The sequence below is a fragment of the Seriola lalandi genome, unplaced genomic scaffold, assembly GCF_002814215.2.
Source record: "Seriola lalandi dorsalis isolate HSWRI2012SDOR001 ecotype SW California unplaced genomic scaffold, Sedor1 jcf7180002054505, whole genome shotgun sequence".
NCBI lineage: Eukaryota > Metazoa > Chordata > Actinopteri > Carangiformes > Carangidae > Seriola > Seriola lalandi.
In genome coordinates this window covers 1,710,683-1,732,150 of record NW_019525058.1, presented here as the reverse complement: position 1 = coordinate 1,732,150, position 21,468 = coordinate 1,710,683, and the positions used below count along the sequence as shown (strand labels likewise).

At 43.4% G+C, this 21,468-nt stretch overlaps 1 protein-coding gene across 1 annotated transcript in view; it reads right to left on the bottom strand.

Moving 5' to 3' along the window:
• LOC111660075 (retinoic acid receptor beta-like) overlaps positions 1 to 21,468 on the bottom strand; it is a 65,002-nt gene that overhangs the window by 23,074 nt on the left and 20,460 nt on the right. Inside the window, exon 3 of the mRNA XM_023413201.2 lies at positions 8,941 to 9,082. Coding sequence (XP_023268969.1) covers positions 8,941 to 9,082 — 142 coding nt within the window. The remainder of the gene's footprint in view (positions 1 to 8,940; positions 9,083 to 21,468) is intronic.

Sequence of the window (21,468 nt, the reverse complement as noted above, 5' to 3'; positions counted from 1 at the left end):
AGGCAGAAAACAAATGTGGCTGTAAAAACTCAAGTGCTTCACAAATGGATTGTGTGATTTGTGCGGCCAGTTTAAATTAATTTCACATTTCCATTCGTTTCCTCTTACAGACGGTTTGATGATTTTTTTTTTTTGGTTGCTCATCCGATTGAGTTGAGGTCAGACATGCAGACGCATACGAGACGCTGAGTGTCGGTTTGGTTTGAAAAGGAAAGTTCTCAGTATATTTCTTTTAATGCAATTCAAATCAAGAATGCAGCTGGGCAGCGCAGGCGGAACATGCACATCATCAGAGCAACGTTTGGCATGAGGAGCAACTGGCCTTCAAATCCTTTTAAGATTGTGGTGAATGTAAAATATTAACAGTTTCAGACTATTACGGAGTGAAATTTGACGCTACGTAAGATCTCGATCTATAACTCTGACATTGTTCCTGTGAGTGGCTTGTATTTGTGATGGATCCACCAAGGAAAAGAGAGATTTCTCCAATTTGGCAACATCATATGTTACCGCTAACGTAAACGTAACGTAATGTAACGCAACGCAACGCAAAGGTGTTTTTTTTCCAACCCTCTGCTACGACCCGTGGGAGTGTCCACTGAAATAGCGCCCATACAGCAGCAGGTTTCCTGGACCTTGGTTGTCATGGTTACAATAATAAACATGCCGACTGTAACGGAGAGTGGCGTACCTACCTTCGGCGCGGGTCGAGGGTCATGGAGTGGTTCGGGAAAAGACGGTGATTTGGGTTAAAATAAGTTGCTTCCTCAACATTAAGATGATTAGATGATCTTTGTTGCCATGGTTACAACCATAACAACGTGGTTAACTTTGTCAAACGGGTCATGCATAATAGAAAGAACATGCGAATCAAACACACGGTTCTGCTGTGTCACACTCACCCATCCACCACCACTTCCTCCTGACTTGGACTTCGTCTCTCTTTAATCTACATCACCAACACGTTTCCCTTCGCTCCTGTCATAATCACTACGACCACTAGGTGTCGCCTAGCAACAGAACGTAACTACGGGTCATAATAACCTGCCGCACAGACAACCTGTGGGCTCGTTCTGTCTCTGAGAACAACCTTGTTGTCTGGACAATGTGAACATGTTTTAGCAACAGGAATAAATAGTCAAAAATAGATGTTTTTTTTTATGATCCCATCAATGCAACTCAAACATCAAACTAATGAGGACAGCAAGGATGAAAACACAATGACAAAACCAAGACTATTCAAACTGGTAGAACTCATTTTGCAATGAAGGACCAAATACAATAATATGATTGAGAAAAGAAGTTATCAGGGACTGTGAGAGTGGCTGGATTTGTTAGCATGTATATCTGCTCTCATATGGATTATGGCAGCTGGGCCTTGACCATGGGGGAAATTAAATAAATTGAATAATAAACTATGTAAAATGCTTTAAATAAACAGGTGCAGAACAGGCAGGAGCCACAACACAGCACCAGGCTGCTGGTTTGCATGAGGTGCAGATCTTCCAACTCCATCACAGCAGGAGGTTCAAACAAACCAATCAGGTTCATTACTTAACACACAGCATGATCATCCCGACATCACAAGTCTCTGGTCAGCCCCCCCCCCCAAAAAAGATAATCAAGAGCAGAGCTGGAGAGGAAGAGCTGGGCACATTGTCAGTGCTGAGACACCCAAGGGACCTTCGTCGGCTGACAAAACAACAGTCACATCCTCTGCCCTAGTTTACAATAAAACCCCTTTATATTCACACACTAAAGCCAGGGTTGGAAACCTTTAAAGCAGATCTACAAATAGAGAAATATATATATATATATATATATATATATATATTGCAAACAGTGGCCTACTTAAACAACAGAAAACATGGCAAAGCTTACGAAGCCTCTCCTCAGCTCTCACTGTTTTACATATTCATATTTTGAAACCCTGAAAGGTGATGTATTGTAGCTGTGACAGGCTGGAATAATGTCTGTAATGTTTGTGGCACTGACGCATCATGAGAGGAACACTGTAGAGGGAGAAGAGTCAGTTGCTGTCAGTTGTTTGGGGTATAAGATTAAAACATATATGAAGTCTTGTCATGTGATTCTGGCTAAAATCAATATTTACAAACTGTAAAGAGCTGCAACATAGTTAAAAAAGTATGGGACGCGAGGCTACAACTTTTTCAAGCTCCATAAGTAAAATCCTCATGAGTCAGAGCATAATTACATGATTTTTAAAAGGGAAGTGAAGTGAATTGTTTGTAACACGTGTAGCTCATTACAGTCCTGGTTTTTGGTCGTCTTGACCTCGGGGCTCGCAGCTTTGAAACATCCTGTCAGCTTGTGGATTTTTCTGAACAGCTGTGAGTCCCGCTGCTCTTTGATTTCTGTGTTTTTCAGCTCCATTTTCACAGTTTCTTTCCAGTTTTGCAAACGCGCCCACGGCTGAAGTAAATTACCACTCAAGCCAGGAATGGAAAAAACAGCAACTCACTCATTGGACAATAAAGACAGGCATGTCAGATTGTATGTGTGACTGACACTGAGGGACATTTAGTCTGCCAATCACAGCGGCAACAAACCTGAAACCTTGTTAGTACAGAGAGAGTTAGCATTAGCACAACTACTAACACTGAGCCAGTTACAAGCTAACAAACAACATAAACAGGTAAAAGATGCTAACTACGCTAACCGTTCTGATACATCTGCCAGTCTCTGAGGTGGAAAGAAACACCAGTGTTAGCTCTTGTCTCTATCATGTCTTCTCTTCTTCTGAAGTTAGCATGCTAACCTGCTGTTAGCCTGTGTCGACATTTTCTAATACAGAGTCACTGCGGTCTGTCCTGAAGACGTAGCTGCTCACAGGACGTATTATAACCTCTTGTATTACAAACACAACGATGGCTGAAGCTCTTAGAAAGACTGGTAAGTAAACATCTGCTAATGCTAATGTTGTCTATGTAGCTTTATTAAAAATATAGATTCATTTGGTTCTAAATGTTTGTTGTGTTTCTGTGTGTTTATTTAATTCCAGATTAACAGACAGTTTGTCGTAGTTGCTGTTTTTATGCTGCGATTGGTCAAATGATTTACCTGCTGAGTCGATGCCTCAGTTTAAAACTTAAAAACATACTTGTATAAAGCAGCTTTTAATTCTTGATTTCAATGCTTTTATCTTTGGCTTCTACTTTTGGTTTGATTTTCTTTTGTCCGCTTTATCTATTTCAGGGTTTTCACACATATTTATAATTCTCCCTGTCAGACTTGCCTTGCTAATTGACACTTTGCCTCTCTGTGTCTTTTATTGCCTTGTTTTGTTTTTATGTTTGTACAACACTTTCTCTTTCTTTTGAAAAGTGCCGTATAAATAAAGTTACAAGGGTACAATATATTGACATAAAAAATATATTTTAAATACTTAAGAAGTTTTTAAAATCAAGTACTCCAGTAGTAAAAATGTACCTGAACAACTTTCACTTATATTGGAGTCGTATTTGAGTATAACCCGATTCTTCCTCATCCAACCGGACTGATATATCGCTCCCACTGACTGTAGTGTGCCGTCTAAAAGAGCAGCAGCCGAGCTCTGGAGGCTCTGGCTGATTGTGTTGAAATGCTGTCAGTGCTAAGTGGCTTCTCTGAGAGAGGACAGTCAGTCAGCTGGTGGTGTGAGCGGTTCGCAAACACGTACACACACACACACCATACAAAAACACATTGCCCCATGGCAGAGGGGTGGGGGGTGGGTGGGTTGCAGAGTAATAGTATATAAAGGCGGGGCTGGTCTTCAATCTGTTCAAATGTGTGTGTATGTCATATGTCACAGTGTAGTGAGAATCTGTCTGGCGAGGGGGTTGTGGTCCTCACACACGCCGGCGAGCCACAAGATGTGATTCAGGAAGACAGCGATGTGGCGAGTGGCAACCCCCCCCCATCACTCACCCAGGGCAATCAATTACCATTGCACTCCAAAGCAAATTACTGCAAGTGTGAGCAGACACATCAAAATGATGCATCAGACAAGAAGCCATTAAAATATATGGCTTTTTAATAACCACAAAAGTCCAGTGCGGGGACTCTCATCATAATGTAGTGGCTGTGATCACTGCACCTGACTTCCACATGGAAAGTTCCTGCACTTTGATGTTGAATTTGATCACTTCTCGGGGGTGAAAACAGCGCACGAGGCTGCGCTGGTGTGGGGGTGTTGTTTCAGGTTCATTTGAGATGATGAAACAATCCTACCCAGAAACTTATAATTACTGTAGTCCTAACGACGAGACAGGATCGGACAACTCTGTAAAGTTTTAATTCAGATGATCCTCCTGAAGGAAAAAGCCCGTTGGTCGCCCGTGCAGCAGGTTATTATGACCCATAGTTAGGTTTTGTTGCTAGGCGACATCTAGTGTTCGTAGTAATTATGGCAGGAGCAAAGGGAAAAGTGTCGGTGACGTAGTTTAAAGAGAGACAAAAGGGACTTTAAGCAGCGACGATTCAAGTGACGGCTATGACATTCCAATGTGTTGCCATAGAGATTCAAAGGTCGCTAAGCGACATTAAACTCTAACAACGGCTACTTCACTTGTTCAGGAAACCGAGGTCACTCTGAACATTTTGAACAATATGTCTCTTAAACTGAACTGAGAGCTCCTGATATTGTCTTTATGAGTTTGTATAAATGCGTCTCTTACTTCAGCACCACGGAGAGTGTCACTTGTCGATTCACTGTCTTTCCTTTTTAACTCTTCCTGTTTCTAAACAGCTGATCCATATTTATATTATTATTATTATTATTTTTATTTATTTATTTTTTTCAGCCCGCAGGTTGGGAACCACTGATATATATTATTAGTGCGCATGAATTTTCTGTTTTTTCCCCTGATGAAATAATATGAATTTGAAGTTATATCATGATAATGGTTGATAAAACATAATCTAATATTCCCTCATAGTCGCACATCCACATTACTGCCACAGTGTAATTAACTGCTCCTGACTAAATCTTCCAATGCAGGTTCAGATACAGTGTTTACAGATAAACAGAACCTCTCTGCAGCTTTACTGCTGGAAATATAGGTCACTGAGACTCTGGTGATATTTAAAATGGGGGGTCATGGGATGAAAAGCACAAACCATCTGATTTCAATCCAAAAATAAAATCTGTGGTTTAAGCATTTGCTGGAGGTATGTGTTGTTCGTTGTGTGTTGTATTGTGGTGTGTGTTGTGTGTTGTGTGTTGTACTGTAGTGTGTGTTGTGTGTTGTACTGTATTGTGTGTTGTGCTCTCTGGGTGAAACCCTCCAGCCTCTCCGTCAGTCTGAGTGAACACTGTGAATGAGCGGTGGTTGAGTGTTTCTGAAGTGCTCTCCAGAGTGTTAGGCCAAGAGATGAAGTGAGTGGAAATCAGACACGCTGGTAAATAGAGTCTTCACAGCGATGCCTACTGTCGTACTCCCCATCCCTTGGTTTTCCAAGACACTCATCTCCCCCTCCTTTAGTAAAACACTAATATCCCACCCTCTGTCTTTTGTCCTCCTCTCTATTTGTCTGTTCACAGCTGCTTCCAGTCTCCCGGTGCAGCATGGCGTTTTCTTCTCCCTCTACTCTGGATGTTGTGTGGTTCAGGGGCAGCGAGCATGGATGACGGCCGTTGTTAAGAAGCCACCAGCCGACCATCTGCGTGCTGCCAAGTTCTGCACTCTGTCTCTGCACGCAAACAGATGCAGCGGTAAATAAACACCATCTATCTGGAGCCCACGTGGTCACGCCAGGGCCGCTCGCCACGGCACTTAACACGGCTGCTCTCTAACGCTAACCAGGTGGGAGTCGAGGAACGATGATAAGTCTTTGCTGCCGCCAGGGCTGCGAGTCTAAGCAAATGGTCCTAATGGTGCAGGGGAGTGGGGGGTGGGAGGGGGTGTTGTCAGATGGGAAACGTGCGTTGTGAAAATATGACATTGGAACAAGAGGGGGGGTTTGGGCGCCACATATAGACGTGATAAGATTGTCTGCAAGTTAAGAGGCTTTTTCCACACCGACAAGATTAAATGGTTTTTGGCAAATATGCTTATTGGCATAAAACTCCGACTCAGATTTTTAAACAGAAAATCAATATTAGACTCATTGATGTGCATCCAGAGACACACAGCTGATGCAAGTTGATGAAAATGTCATCAGCTCTGCAGAAACCAGAGTCAGAAACCAAAGTACCGGACAAAGTGAAAACTACTGCTGACGTCGGATGAAAAAGACATGAGGACTCTGTGGAGACATGAACCTCATTGTGGTGCCGAGGATCATCAGGGTCAGAGGTCGAGATATTTCTATTTAGGCAGCACAAGACGACCTTCCACAGGCTCCGACCGTAGCGTCACAACCAACACTGGTGTACGGCTGATTCTGCAAAACCCCAGATCACATTCAGTCCAGATGTTTCTTGCATGGCATAGTTTTAATGCTACAACTCAGACAGTCCTTTATACAACATGTTTAGTTTACATATTCAAAATACTATGTTTTTATTAGGTATGGGAATATTTACTGTCCTTTTTGGCTTCATCTGAAACTCTCTGAGTAAGTAAGTATTAACAATCTATTCTATTATTATTATGTTATTTTCTTTGTATTATAATTGAATTGAACAATCTCCATATACATTAATGTTGGTCATTGTCATTAGTGGTTTAATTTGCAGATGTGTGCAGATTTAAATTGGATGCATGTGATTATCTCTTGTCTGCTTGGTGCCTTATGTTGCTTTATTTGTACCATTTCAAATTGAAACTCAATAAATAAACATTTGAGAGAAAAGAAAAGAAAAACTAAAAAAGTCGCTGGATTTCCTTGAAAACTGGAAACAAACTGACCTTCTTTCTGTGTCACTTTTTGACATCTAACTTGATCAATTCTTCAGGTGATATTACTTTCTCTACTACAGTATAATAATAATAATAATAATAATAATACCATAGCTTACACATGTGGTTGCTAAAAGACGTGTGACTGAATTGTTAACCCTAACGTCCAACAGTGAGCACAACATCCAGTCGGTATGGATCCCCTGGAGTAGGCGATCAGAGCAGAGAGTGAACGACACCACATCACCTCCAACCATGAATATAGAATAGAAAATAGCCCCTTTCTCATCAGCGACCCGATGGGGGGGTGAGCCTGAGGATATCAAGACATCATCTTTTCCATGACTCCTCTGCTGAGGTGTGAAACAGCATAAGAGAAAGGAGCATGGAGCTAATGGACCATGAATTGGGGCCTGAGCCATAAATGCTGATGCAATCAAAGGATGCCAATAACCTGTGAAATGCAAACTCTTCCTATTGATGACAATGGACGAGCGGGAACACGGAGGAATCCACAGCAGCAGAAGGCAAAAGCCTTTCACCAGCACCGCTCAGAACCGTCCAGAAAGACGGTTTTAATCGTCCTGAAGCAGATCTGAACCGTCCCAAACTCAAAGTGTTGTACTTACTTACAGAAACACACACACACACAGATTCTTGCTTTATAGATTAGATTAGATAGCTCATGTTTCTGCTCTGTATTAGTGTCTGAACTAACTTTGACTGACACCAAAAACCCATCTGGAGACACCATCACCTACAGCCAGTGAATCATGTAGTAAACAGAGGACAAATTAATTCTGATGATTCGTAGAACAAGACATGAAACAGAACAACCGGCACTTTAAACTCTTCTTGTCCCTTGTCTCTGCACAGTCTTCAGTTCAGACTGGACAGTACGGCCGTAAATACAACACCAGAGCCCACTGACTCTAGCTGCTGAACGGGCTCCCTGATACTGCAGTTCCTCTAATGACCACTAGAGTCTGGCTCCAACAGTGAGTCAGTCCCCATAGACTCCCATGTTAAAATGTCCAACTTTACAGCAGAAATAAACATGTTTACAGCCTGGTACAGAAACTGTTTTGGTCTCTAGAGCTAATTTCCTCCTTCATGACACCTGTTTATATAACTCACCTGTTTACATTTTATTAAGGACTAAAGTTATAGAGGAATGAGGGCGTGGCCTCTTTGAGTGACAGGTGGGTGAGCGTATGCTTGACACAAACCAGCATGCACCGAAGTCTCAGCTCCACCTCTTTTCCTATTTTGGATTAGCCAGAATATAGGGGCGGAGTCAGGCACTGCCAAGATGGCAACGGTGGAGCAGCTCAGCTTCGAAACCGCTCTTCAGAAACCTGTGTGTGACATCACAGAGGCGACGTCCACCTTTATTTACAGTCTGTGCAGGCGCCGTGACTTGTTCAGATTGATTAATTAATTAATTATGGATGTTAATGTTATAGCTCCACCCAAATCCAACCTGAGCGGAGGTCTGATCAGCTGCAGGTGGAAACACCAGGGTGGGTGTACGGGGCCTTTAGTTCAGCCAAGAAGAGACACTTTCATTTACTTAGAAAAGATTAAAATGTGAAGACAGCAACTAGTTATGAGTCAAAATGAATTAAGCTTCTTTTTATGCCTCTGCAGCAGCGACAGCCAGAGGCGGAGGTATATTGTTTTCAGGTTGTCCGTCTCATTCTTGTGGACGTGATATCTCAGCAACGCCTTGATGGAACTTCTTCAAACGTGAAACAAACATTCACTTGGACTCAAGGATGAAAACTTCACAGCAATAAGGACAAACTTTCACACAAATGGTTCATATTTTCTCTGACTGGATAAACAGGGATGAACCTGAAACTAGTCTGTGGAGGCGGGATACCGCGAGGAGGTGATTCTAGCTTTTCTTTTTTTTTTTTTACTGTTATTCCAAATAAAAATTGTCATTTTAAATGTAAAACATTTTTAAAAAATCACTGACTCCAGAAAATAATGTCAAGGTCCAGGTGGAAAAGCCTGAGAAACCAGGCAACACCAACCTGTTCCTTTCAAAACCATGAGAACATTTCACATCAGTCACCTGAGTACTCACACTCTTTGGACATTCCCACTGCAAAGCACTTCTGCAGGCGGCAGTACTGACAGCGGTTCCTCGTCACCTTGTTGATGATGCAGTTCTTCTCCCGGTGACACGTGTACACCATGTTCTTCTGGATGCTTCGGCGGAAAAAGCCCTGTGGAGACAGAATGGGAGGCGTTCATGAAAAGACGACTCTCGTGACGTTAACCTCATTTTGCTTCTAATCATCTGAGGCCACCTAATCTCTACAACATCTGGTCAAGCACCATTGAAATGTCAGTCTGACGAGAGTCTGCTCAACAGTTGCCGTTAAGGCTGAGAGGGGAGAGAGGCGGTGTGTCCCTGCTGGGAGCTCTACAGAGCTTCAAATGCCGGATCTAAGCTCACACACAGAGCACTGGTGGGAACAGAGAGTGACAGACCTCAGGGTATCAAACAGTGAGGTTGCTGGTGCGGTGCCGAGGAATAACTGAGGACTTTGGTGCAGCTGTGGGTGCAGAGCACCACATCTGAACCTGACAAGGTGACATTGAGCTTCTGTGGAAGACCAAAGCCACTGCTCTTTCAAAAGAACGCTTTTATTGTATTTCAGTGGTACAACAGTGAAGTAATGCATCTAAGCCGCATGGCCTCATTCAATATTTGGTGCTAAAAGGATGAAAGAGCTGAAAACATGGAGCTACATCAACCGCTGTGACGATGGACGAGCGCTGCATTCAGAGGAGTTTGAGGCACTGAGCTTCACGTCACGCTCAGGAGATGAAGTTTCAACTCTTACATTCCTAAAATAAATAAAATTAAAATAATCTGGCCATCATAACCACATATTCAAAGAAAAAGAAAGAAGATTGAATGTCTTTATTTTATAAATATTCAGTAAAGTAGCCTTATGAAGCCGACATGGTAAAATTCTCAACTTTTTAAAGTTCCTCTTTAAACTCTGTAAGAATCCTCTGCTATGATTAATATTTTGTTTAACGTGGTTTTCACAGATAAAAAGTGAAAAAATAAATAAATCAAAAACTGAGTCTGAAGCTCGTCTCCTCTCACTTCCTGACTGAGAAACCTGGATCAGGCCTTGAGCCCTGCCCACCACCTGTTGCTCCAGGTGGACAGGTGAAAGAGCAGAGAGTATCAAGATGGTGAGAGGAGGAAACATCAGAGGGACTCAGTCAGACCCAGACTCAGAGGAGGAGTCTGAGACCAGAACCAGAGACTAGCAGACGGGTCAGAACGGTTAGCGTAGTTAGCATCTTTTATTTGTTTATGTTGTTTGTTAGCTTGTAACTGACAGTGACTGACACAGTGTTAGCGGTTGTGCTAATGCTAACACTCTCTCTCTCTCTGTACCGACAAGTTTTCAGGTGTATTAAGCCCCACCCCCCTGTCCCCACAAGTCGTCAGGATTGGTTCCTCAGGTATGTGACGTATTAAACCCTGAATCTGTTTCTATGAGTCATTGGTTCACTGCAGCTCAAGGTGGAAACACTCCGTCACGGTGTTGATGATTATTTCATCATCATGTGTCTGTATTATATAAAAACATCATGAGGACGTTAACAAGGTTAAACGCTTGATTTTCATTGGAGGGGGGTCTTCAACATGTCTGTGTCCCTTACCTGTTGTTATATGACAAATATATGATAATATATATTTTTATTTCATTCTTTAAATCTCCCTCTTTTATATCATTATTATTATTATTATATTATCATAGCTATTTGTGATATTATCAATAGACTTGAACCTGCCAAACAAACCATCATTTCTAATAGTAAAATGACACAGCGCGTCATCAATGTTGAGTATTAAGAACAAAAATGGAAATGTATTATTAACATGTATTTTGAGTTGTTTACTGTTGTTTTAACCATTTATTATTATTCATCTAAATATGTTGCAGACAAACAATTAGCAACTTATTTGCATTTTCTCACATTTTTGTCTTTGTTATGTTTCATGCAGAGTGTGTTGTGATCCGTGGTTGGTGCCACAGGAAGTGTAACACGGGATGAGCGGCGTCTTTTTAGCTGCAGAAAACAACAATTTTAGATATTTTTCAGGCACATAATGAAAATGATGAGCCTCATTCACAGTGCAGCTGTAAAACAAGCTATTGTGGTGTTCAGGTCTTTGTAATATTTCCCGGTGAGCACAGTTCTAGTGAATACTGTTCAATCAGTGTGATGCCTCCGATTTAGAAACACAAGGCCAACACAATATGATACAATCCTCTCTGTGGCTGTTATGTTAGCCTTCTTCATCTAAAGCAGCATCAATCCACGTGGCGTGACGCTCCTGGAGCTCTGGGGGTGAAGGAGAGGGATGACGGAGACGGCGTGGATCCTCCTGGAGAGTCTCGGTGCACAGAGACGGAGGCTGAGCTCAGCTGCAGAGTGACAGGAAGGAGAGGAGCATCTGTAGGAAGCTGGAGTCTTCACCAATTTTTCTTTTTCCCCTCTTCATATTAATTTTCCATAGCTCTGGGGTCTTCTGCAATGATCGTCCATCATCCAGGCCCTTTTGCACTTAGGGGGGAGGTAGGGGGTTAAAATTCCATTTAACATAGCTGCCTGTAACGGATGGGACCTTGCCTTTTCATTAGTGAAGCAGGATGCACGATGGGTAACAGATTAGATCACAGGAGTGAAACGGACTCTGTAGCCCATCTCGCCTCGGCCTCGAGCATCCGTCAAGCGCCGCTCCGCCTCTTCGGTAGCGCGGATACAAACCAAAAGCAGCCAATCACGCCTCAGCCTTGGTGACACATGACCAGTCTGAGGTCACCTCTTCTTCCTGTGGTATTATTCATTTTCTTAATAGAGGCCTTTATCCTGGCTGATGTAAGAGGACTGAGTTGGTAGACATTACCTGTGAGGTCTGATTGATGACCGTGGATGCAGCCTGCATCACCATTAGCTGCCATATAACTGTGTTCAGGTTGGGTGCAGAACCCAAGGCTACTCAGGTACTTATGTCATTCAAAGCTGAGAGCATGCAGGTCACTTAGCCTTGGAAATCTGTGTGTGTGTGTGTGTGTGTGTGTGTGTGTGTGTGAGTGATAAGTGCTGCACTGTGTGCTCGGGGTTATACTGGTAATACTGTGCGTTTTGTGCACTTACTGCAGACTGTTTCCCCAGAACAGATTTGCATTTTGTGAGCTTCAGCTATTTAGGGAAGGTTTGTTGACAGTTCAAGGCCTCAGCTGCAATCCTCCTCATTTAAACTTTCCCCATCCACATTATGGATATATTACATTAAATATACACAACTGATGGAGGAAAAGGAAACAAGATTTTCTGGCATGAGGAAGTTATAGATTCCTGGCAACTGGGTCACTGGAGAAGCGTAGTTCTGCAAGGAGACTGCTATTATTACTTTTAACTCCATCAGAGATCTCACACCAGCAGAGGTAAGTCACTCTCTAATTCACAGCGTTAAATCAAAGGCAACTTAAAGGCTTCACCAACTCATATTTTTATACTGAAGCTCCATATTTTCCTGTTGATCCATCAGAAGATGTATTTGTGGTTTCTTGTGGTTCTTTATCACAAAGCATGGAGCAACATGTCTGCAGCAAACACCATCTAAGAGCGATTTTTACACTGAATATTTAATTATGAAGAAAACGAGTCGAACTTTAGTGAGTTCTTCATGTTGTTTATCCATTTGTTCGTATGTTCTCATGGACGCCATATCTCAGTAACGCCTTGATGGAACTTCTTCAGATTTGGCGCAAACATTAACTTGGATTCAAGGATGAGCTGATTAGATTTTGGTGGCCAAAAGTCAAAGGTTAAGGGTCACGATGACCTCACAAAACACGTTTTTTGGCCTCTTAAACGTTGCTATCTGAAGACCACCTCGAGGAAATTTGTTCGGATTTGGCACAAACACTTGGATTGAAAAATGAACTGATTAGATTCTGGTGGTCAAAGGTCAAAGGTCAAGAATTGGAGTCTCTCTCTCTGTCTCTCCTCCTCTGAATCTCTCTGTGGTTTCCATGGTAAGTGGTTGTATGTTTTCACAGTGTAATTCCACCACGAGCTGCGCGTGTCACACTGCGAATCTCCGGCGGGTTTTCTGAGCAGCAGCGGCGAACAGATGCCGCCGCGACTCAGAGCACTTCATCTCTACAACCCTCCAGGGACCATCAGTGCGCGAGACGACAGCGACACTCACACAATCATCACATCTGCTCTTTTGCCTTGATTTTATTCTCCTTTTCCGCCCTCTTTCTTTTTGTTTCATCAGTCTCTTCTGTCTTCCTCCTCTCTGCCGCCACAGGACACAAATGTTGACCTGAGACTGCGGCAGCTCTGACATTTGCCAGCACGTGCCCCGCGGGTTTACTCATTTGAAGCTTATAAATGTGCAACCAAAGGACCCCCCTCCCCGAGCTGAGTGTTGTACAAAGGTGTTTACCTAGGAAGTGTGCAGTGGCGAGGGGGGGGGGGGGGGGGGGTGCTGCTGCTGGGCTAAATAAATGATAGGATCAGAGGTTTCAGCGGCAGGGAAACGCTGAGAATGAATCACACCTCGTACACAAGGATGCAGACGAGGGCCGAGCTGCTAAACTCAGTTTACCCTCCTACAGTCTGCAGAGTCCAGCACTTCAACTACTGTCGTATCTATATCTTAGATTTTTGCATTAAAGCTGCTGAACAGCTTTTGTGGCGTGACAGAACTTCTTCTGAACATGTTGTCTGGTGAGAATATAAGTCAAATTCTCCACGGAAACAAAACAACAACCAATCAAATACATTCATGTTTATGTGCAATATCACACTGAAGGTTAAGAGCTTCCCGTACACAGAGAGTGTTTCATTACACTCTCATCACTAAACAGCATCGTGTCCGTCACATTCTTACATGGATGAGTTCATTCAAATGTTATTAATGAACCCAAAGTTGGAAATATATTGTACATGTGGAACACTTGACATTCATACAGGTGGATCCATTAGTGAGTTCCACAATAAGTCATTAAATCATATATATGTATATGTATATATATATTGATTTAATGCACTTTAAAGGCCTTTTTAGTTCAGTGTTAATTTGTGGCCGGGTGAAATCCTGTGTGGTAGATGGAAATTTATACTCGCTATCTATCTATCTATCTATCTATCTATCTATCTATCTATCTATCTATCTATCTATCTATCTATCTATCTATCTATCAATCACAGAAACCACAAATAATTAGCAGCACTTTTAGTTTGCATATAAACATTAAAATAATAACATAGATTGACAGATAGATAATTATTATTATTATTTACATGTACCACCCATGTCAACATTATACACTTAATGAAATCATCAAACTATTCAAAATATTAATACAATTGAAATTCACAAGATGAATAAAAATCAAAGTGATTATTATAGATTATATTCTGTATTATATAATGTCATTATTACTGAGGAGGTGTGGTCGAGGCTTTCTGGAAGGTTAATTGTGTTAATGTTGACGTCGACAGAGTCGCTGTGGCTCTTCATACCAGAACTCTCTTTTCGCCGTTTCGTGTATTCGGCCATTTTGAGACGCGGTGTCATCAGGGGACACGAGCTCAGCCACCTGGGAGACGAGGCCACTTCCCCCTGGACTGATAAACTGCACCCTGACCAAGATCATTATCCAACATCTTGTTATCTTAATGGGTCGGGGATAGGATGTCAGAGCGACGGCACCGCCATCTTAGGCCTTCTCATTTACAGATTAAAAAACGAAAGTACCTCCCCATTAATTATTGAGCTACAAGCCAACCCCTTGTCCACCTGGCCTCCTCCTCTTTCTCTCTCCCTCTCCCTTTCTCTCCCTCTCTCCCCCTCTCTCCCTCTGCTCCTGCCATCCGCTGGCTGTCCGGCGCATTGGACTCGGTCGCGGCGTTTTGTGTTGCCTGAGCATTCAGTACAGCCGAGGAGAGAGAGGCAGAGTGGCGGGATTAGCTTTCACTCTTAATCGTGTCGACATCTTATCACTGCCGTGGAAAGTGGAGAGGACACTGGAGACCCTGGGGGGTTCCAGAAAAACGAGGAGAAGAGGTAGAGTGGAAAGTAGGAAGAGGGGAGGGCGGAGGGTGATAATTATCCAGTTTATCCAGTCCACGCTATTACTTACACCTGCAGTTTAGTGCAGAGACGACGGTGAGTTCAGGGAGGGAGCAGGGAGGACGAGCTTTTCACGTTTCACAGGTTTCGTTTCAAAATAAGCAGTTAAACAAATAAAAGCTTTTCACTTCCTCCAGTAAACACGTCACAGCTGAGTCTGAAGCTAAAAGTGACATTTTTGGAAACACACAACAGGGCCGGCGGTGGTGTCGCGGTTCACCTGCCGTGTCCACTGAAAATACAGAACAACGGGAGACAAGGAAGGACGAGGGGAACTACACAAAGAGCCGCATTGTTACTGTGGCAAATGTGAAACAACAGATAAGACACAAACAGAGACGCAGTCAACACGGAAAACACAACTCTTCCCCGACCCCCCACACTCTGCTCCTCTGTCCCCCCCCCCCCACCAGACCCCTGACATTCAATCAGAGCTTATCGGTCCATCTGAACACCTGAAGTGCACAGATGGACCAGGAGATACAGGACGGGCTGAAAGGTAAGATGTGGGGGGTGGGGAGGGAGAACAAGAGGAGGAAGAAAAAGCGAGCGAGACGCCTGAACAGAGGAGCTGTGTGACTCTGAATAGCTGCAGAGCGAACCAGAGGCATGAAAAGACAACGGGGGAGAGAATGAGGAGGTTTCAGATCACCCAGTCCTCCACAGACGTCCCACTGTGGCCCCTATTCTTCAGGCTGCGCTCGCCATTCAGCGCTCATCTTTCCACCCCACCCCCCAGCAATCAGAAGCCATCTTTGAGCTGTGTGGCTCTCCGGTGGGGGAGGCCTCCGTCCCGCTCACTTATACACATTAACACACACACTCTGCAGAGTCAGACCTGCTGCTGCTCACAGGAACAGCGAGATGAGCCTTTACAGTCTCTTACAGCTTCACCAACTCCAACACAAACGTTTGTTTACGCCCACAAGTTAATCCACTGACAGTGACGGTTTTTCTCCTCCGGTTACGTCCACACTGCTACGTTTTCGTTTTTAAAAAGCATTTCCTCTGCTACGTTTGCACGTCCCGTCCTCACCGCACCGAGACTTTTGGAAACGTCGTCTGGACGGGCAGAAACAGAGACCTGACGTAGACGCCCACGGTCACTCCTGATTGGCTCTGATCAGCCTCGACTACCAGTGGGGAAAGCAACATGGAGAAAAAATAAACATGTTACTGACCTTGTCGTCTTCGCTAATAACACAAACTCACTCTGACATGGAGCTGGATAATAATTACGCTCAGATGAAGGGAATCCCCATTCAGCGTGTGAGAAGCTCATATCTGTCACTAATATCATCTCCACCAGTTTAACAGCTGGTCTCCACTTGATTTATCTGTATGCTAAGTCGCTAACAATCATAGCTTCCTCCAATTTGTACAGTGCAGTCTGTTTTTATACTGTAAAATGTTGAGCTCATGTCACAATATTTTCAAACAAATTTAAGGGATCTTCAACAAAAAGTTTTAGCTTTTGTAAAAAAAAAAAAGCCATTATTTTTGCTTTGATATTTTTCAGTTTCAATATCAGTCGGGTTGTAACAGCTCATCGATGTGATAAATGTAAAGTTGAGGTGAGGATCTTATATCCTGGACGCATCATGAAGAGGTGCTAAATTTAGAGTGGACTCACAGTCTGACAGGGACATGCCCATGAGTTAGCTGGGGGCTAGCAGGGGTTAGCTGAATTAGCTGGGGGCTAGCAGGGGTTAGCTGAGTTAGCTGGGGGCTAGCAGGGGTTAGCTGAATTAGCTGGGGGCTAGCAGGGGTTAGCTGAATTAGCTGGGGGCTAGCAGGGGTTAGCTGAGTTAGCTGGTTAGTAGTGACTGTAGTGACTTTCAAATCAAAACACTTCCATAGAGCAATTCATAAATTAATAACAACACTGTCCAAACGAGTTCTCCGGTATTCCAAGAATACAAGAAAACTTTCACAATAAAATCAGAGCGGAAACAAAAAGCAGATTGTGATTGCGATGGATTGCGACTCTACCTAAGATAGAATATGTTGTGTTCTCCGTATGGTTCTGAAAGCTCCAGATAAGCTGGTGCAGAGCTGGTGAGGTGGTCTTTATGTTCGGTGTGACGCTGGTGGAGCCGGCGCTCGATATCAGACAGGCTTGTTTTACAGTAGCAGCTCTGACTAATGTTGACTCAAGAAAAATCGAACAATACAACAACAGCAGTGAATGTGTTCGGAGACGAGCCGACACAAAGCTGTCATAATGCAGAGTGTGAAACAGGAAAAGGGATGAGCTCACGTCAGAGTGTGACACACTGTCATGTGACTTTACAGCTGTGGTGCTCTGCAGGTGTTCTCAGGACACCTGGACGTCTGTTCCTAGTTACTCTGAACTCATGTTCACTGGCCTCATCTTTCATCTTAAACCACAGTAATTCTTAAACTTGTTATGTAACTTTCATCTTTATGTAAAGCTCCAGCAGGACAGCACCACTTCAGCTAAGGCCCCCCCCCCACCCCCCCCCAGCTGGATGACAGCCAGGACTCGTTTCTCTTCCTTGTTCCTCTCTGTTGGGTTGTTCCTGAGTCCTGAGTGCAGACGGATCAAACCAACTTGTACAAACAGCTTCTCTTCATTAGTTGGACTAATTATACACTTGAATTGTGACATAAATACAAACTCTCACAGTCATGTTACGTCTCTTTTCACACTCAGCTGAGCAAGTGGAGTTGCTTGTGATGACAGGAGTTTCTCGTTCCTCTTGTTTCTTTCAGATGAATTCAGAAAAGCCTTTGGGTTTGAGTTAGTGTTGGAATATTGGAAAATAAACAAATTAATCTTTACGTCTGATCTCATTCACAACTCTTCTCTCTCTTCGCTGCCCGTCCCCGTCAAACCTTAAATCTCTTCTGTCCTCGGCTGTCAGCTGCAACACTCCTCCTCCCCTTTCACCTCCAGTCCTCCTGTCCAATCCGCTCCTCATCACATCCAGACCTTCTGCGTCTTCATCATTCCATCGCCATGACTACCACCAGTGTCTTTTCCCCCCCGATAATGACATCACAGCCTAACCGCCAAAGACTCTCTTTCCTCCCTCTCTTCCTGTTCTGTGCATAATAAACATTTATTACTCCACTGATGATTAGAAAATACATTTCATCTTGATTCATGCTGCAACTAGTTTCCCACATTTTTGCAAAACCCAACAAGTAAACAAATGTGTTTACAATAAATACTCCACAGCATCTCCTCACACATACAACCAAAGCACTAAAGGACCATCATTCACCTTTAGGATACCTGTTTGAGCAGGTAAGTGTAAATTCCTCTGACTAACAGTAGAAAGGATTTATTCTTCAGACAGCAAGTCAAGCTGCACAGCCACATGATTGTATATGAAGACGGACGACACGTCACCACCAGAGACTGTAAACAAAGATGGACGTCGCCTCTGTGACGTTAAACAAAGGTTTCTGAAGAGCGGTTTTGAAGCTCAGAGTGAGCTGCTCTACAGTCGCCATCTTGGCAGTGCCTGACTCCTTAATAAAATGTAAACAGGTGAGTTATATAAACAGGTGTCAGGAAGGAGGAAATCAGCTCTAGAGACCAGAACAGTTTTTGTACCAGGCTGTAAACATGTTTATTTCTGCTGTAAAGTTGGATATTTTAACATGGGAGTCTATGGGGACTGACTCACTGTTGGAGCCAGACTCTAGTGGACTAGCTAACATGGAGGGGGCGGGGTTTATGACCTATACTGCAGCCAGCCACCAGGGGGCGATCGTGATGTTTCACCCGTCTTTACATTGTCATTGGGTGATTCACACCACATACTCTAAACTCAAGTCTCGCCTTTCACCTGCTGATGACGGTAAAGACACGAGGCAGTTTCAGCAGCAGACTGTTGGGGGAGTAGACGGATGTCGTGGCTTGACAATCATATCTATTTCCTGTCACACGTCTTCTGGCGCTGACCCTCTCTGCCTGTTAGCACTTTCGCCTCTTTTGTGTTTTACAATGTTGACAAATCACATTACGGAGTGAGCGTTAGCACCGGGGGGAGCTGTATACATTAACAGTGACAGGCAGAACGCAGATCCATGCTCTCCTTTCGCTCTCGCTCTCCCTAGTCAGTTCGACTGGACTCTTCATCATCGGCATCCTGCAACAGCGGCGGACGGCAGCGAGTAAATAAAGATATGAAAAGCACACGGGGGGAGAAGGATTAGGAGAGGTGAGGAGGGAGCTGCTGGGGCAAGTGCTGCTGTGGACGTAGCCAGGAGGAAAGTGTGAAATATATAGGCGGGTAAACTATGAACCACAAACAATAACATGACAACTGAATGTGTATTTCACAAGAGTAAACCTTCATATAAACTGTTTGTATTAATCCCAGCGTCAGATACATAAAACTCAACCACTTTGTCAGCGAGATCCCAAAGTCTGTGTATTCATGAAAGCAGAAAAATGCATATGCAATCTTGTTACCAGATTTATAAACTCCTGCATAATTCATCGTTACACCAAGGAGGTTATATTTTTAGTCCTGTTTCTGTGTTTGTTAGTCAGCAGGATATCTCTGTGTAAGACGTCCTCTGACGATAGGCTGGTTCCACGCTGTACCTCCGGAAGAGAAAAGACCTACATCAACATATTAACACCACGTCATTATAACTTCTATACTCGGAAAAATAAGAAGAAATGTCGCTCAAAATAAGAAGTTCAGTTAGAAGTTAAAAGTTATAAAAATGGGGGGAAGCCTGCACCTGCAAAGCTCACCCACAGTCCCGCTCCTGATTGGTCTTTTTCTCTGCCGTCGCATGAACTTCATTTAAAGGCTTGTGATTGGACATGTATTTAAAGGGGTCCACTAGGCCCCTGGTTCTCAATGGACCCCCAGGGTCCTGAGAGGGTTCCTGAGGGTCCCCAACAAATTATTTTCACAATAATTCCATCCATAAGTAAAACAGTGACAGAATATGTGACAGTTCTGGTCGGAGGTTTCACACTCTCTGTAATAAAACATCTAAAAGCAGATTTCTTATCAGATGGAGGAACCCGGTCTAATCTGTGTCAGTTTAAGGGTCGGAGAACCACGGAGAAGCTGTAAGGGTGCAGAATGACTGAAGTAAAAATAAATAATAAGTAATGAATACATGAATGTAATTAGCCTAACTTTAGGAACTAGAACAAGCTCACTCTGTCCAGATTCAGGGGCCACAAGACCGACTAGACTAGACTGTCCCATCTCGAAGGATCCTTCAAATGTGGCCGACAAAAGGCGTCCTTCCTCTCCTGGGCAGCGAAGACTCCGGATCCGTCGCGGTCCAACCTATCCCAAGATTCATTGCGCACCGCGAGGAGAGCACCCGAGAGCCTGAGGGTTACTCTGTTAAGTAGTATTGTATTGGGTTTCATCTCAGTACAACTGTCAAAACCACCGGCCTAAAAACCTCAAGTCATTGTGGAAAAACAAAACAAAAACATCGATGTTGTCAAGGTTGCTAGGCGACAGGAGTCACGCTCCGCGATGCAGCGGCACAGCTGGCGACAAAAATCCTCAGTAGAACCAGACGGTTCGGCTTTCATGGTCTGTGGTCGTGTCTGGTGACAATACAGCTTTTGTGTTTATAGTAAAAGTCTCAGGACTTTTGTTTCAACTCATGAAAAATGTTGTGTTTAGATTTTTGGTCTGAACTTAATGTGATTTTCTGTTTTGATTCAGATCCAGTTGCAAAAGCAGATTTTTTTCCTAAATGTTGTGTTAGCGAAAGGACTCTGAGTGCAGCTTTGGCTGAGGTACAGCGTGTGTTTTACAAAATGTTTATCATATACGTCAGTTATTATGAGACTGTGAGTATTGTGTTCTCAGGCCTGAGATCCACTTGGACGGTCAGATATAAAGAGATGTGATGCTCGGCGGTCAGAGCAGCATCTGAAACAGGATGTTGTGAGCTGTTATTGTCAACTTATAATAATAATAATAATATTCTGCACTGTTCAGCAGATTCAGTTTGTGGTTGTGAATGGACCGCAGTTATCTAGCGCTTTTATCTAAAGTGCCACATTTCTACGTTAACAGCCGAGCTCGGCTCAAATTTAGACGTTTACAAGTTGTGGTCTGTGCGGAAGGTGGAACGAGCGTTCATTTAGTACATACATTATTTATACTCCCGACCCGCAGTCGGTCTGTGAATAAAATCTAAAAGTTCTCTAAACTCTGCTTCGGTTAGTAACTAGATTTGTAGGTGAATACAGGTGATTTATTCTTCTATTCAGTCCCTGCATGTGGGAGTGAGGTGGAAAAGAAAGGGGGGGGGGGTGGTTCAGAGAGAGGAGTGTTTCTTTTCCAGTGTGAGCTTCTGAATTGTGTTTTATTCACAGAGGTTATGGTCTCCCGCTTGTCAAACCAGTTCCATCAAACTAATCCCACTGTGTCAACGTTGCAGGATCCAACATGT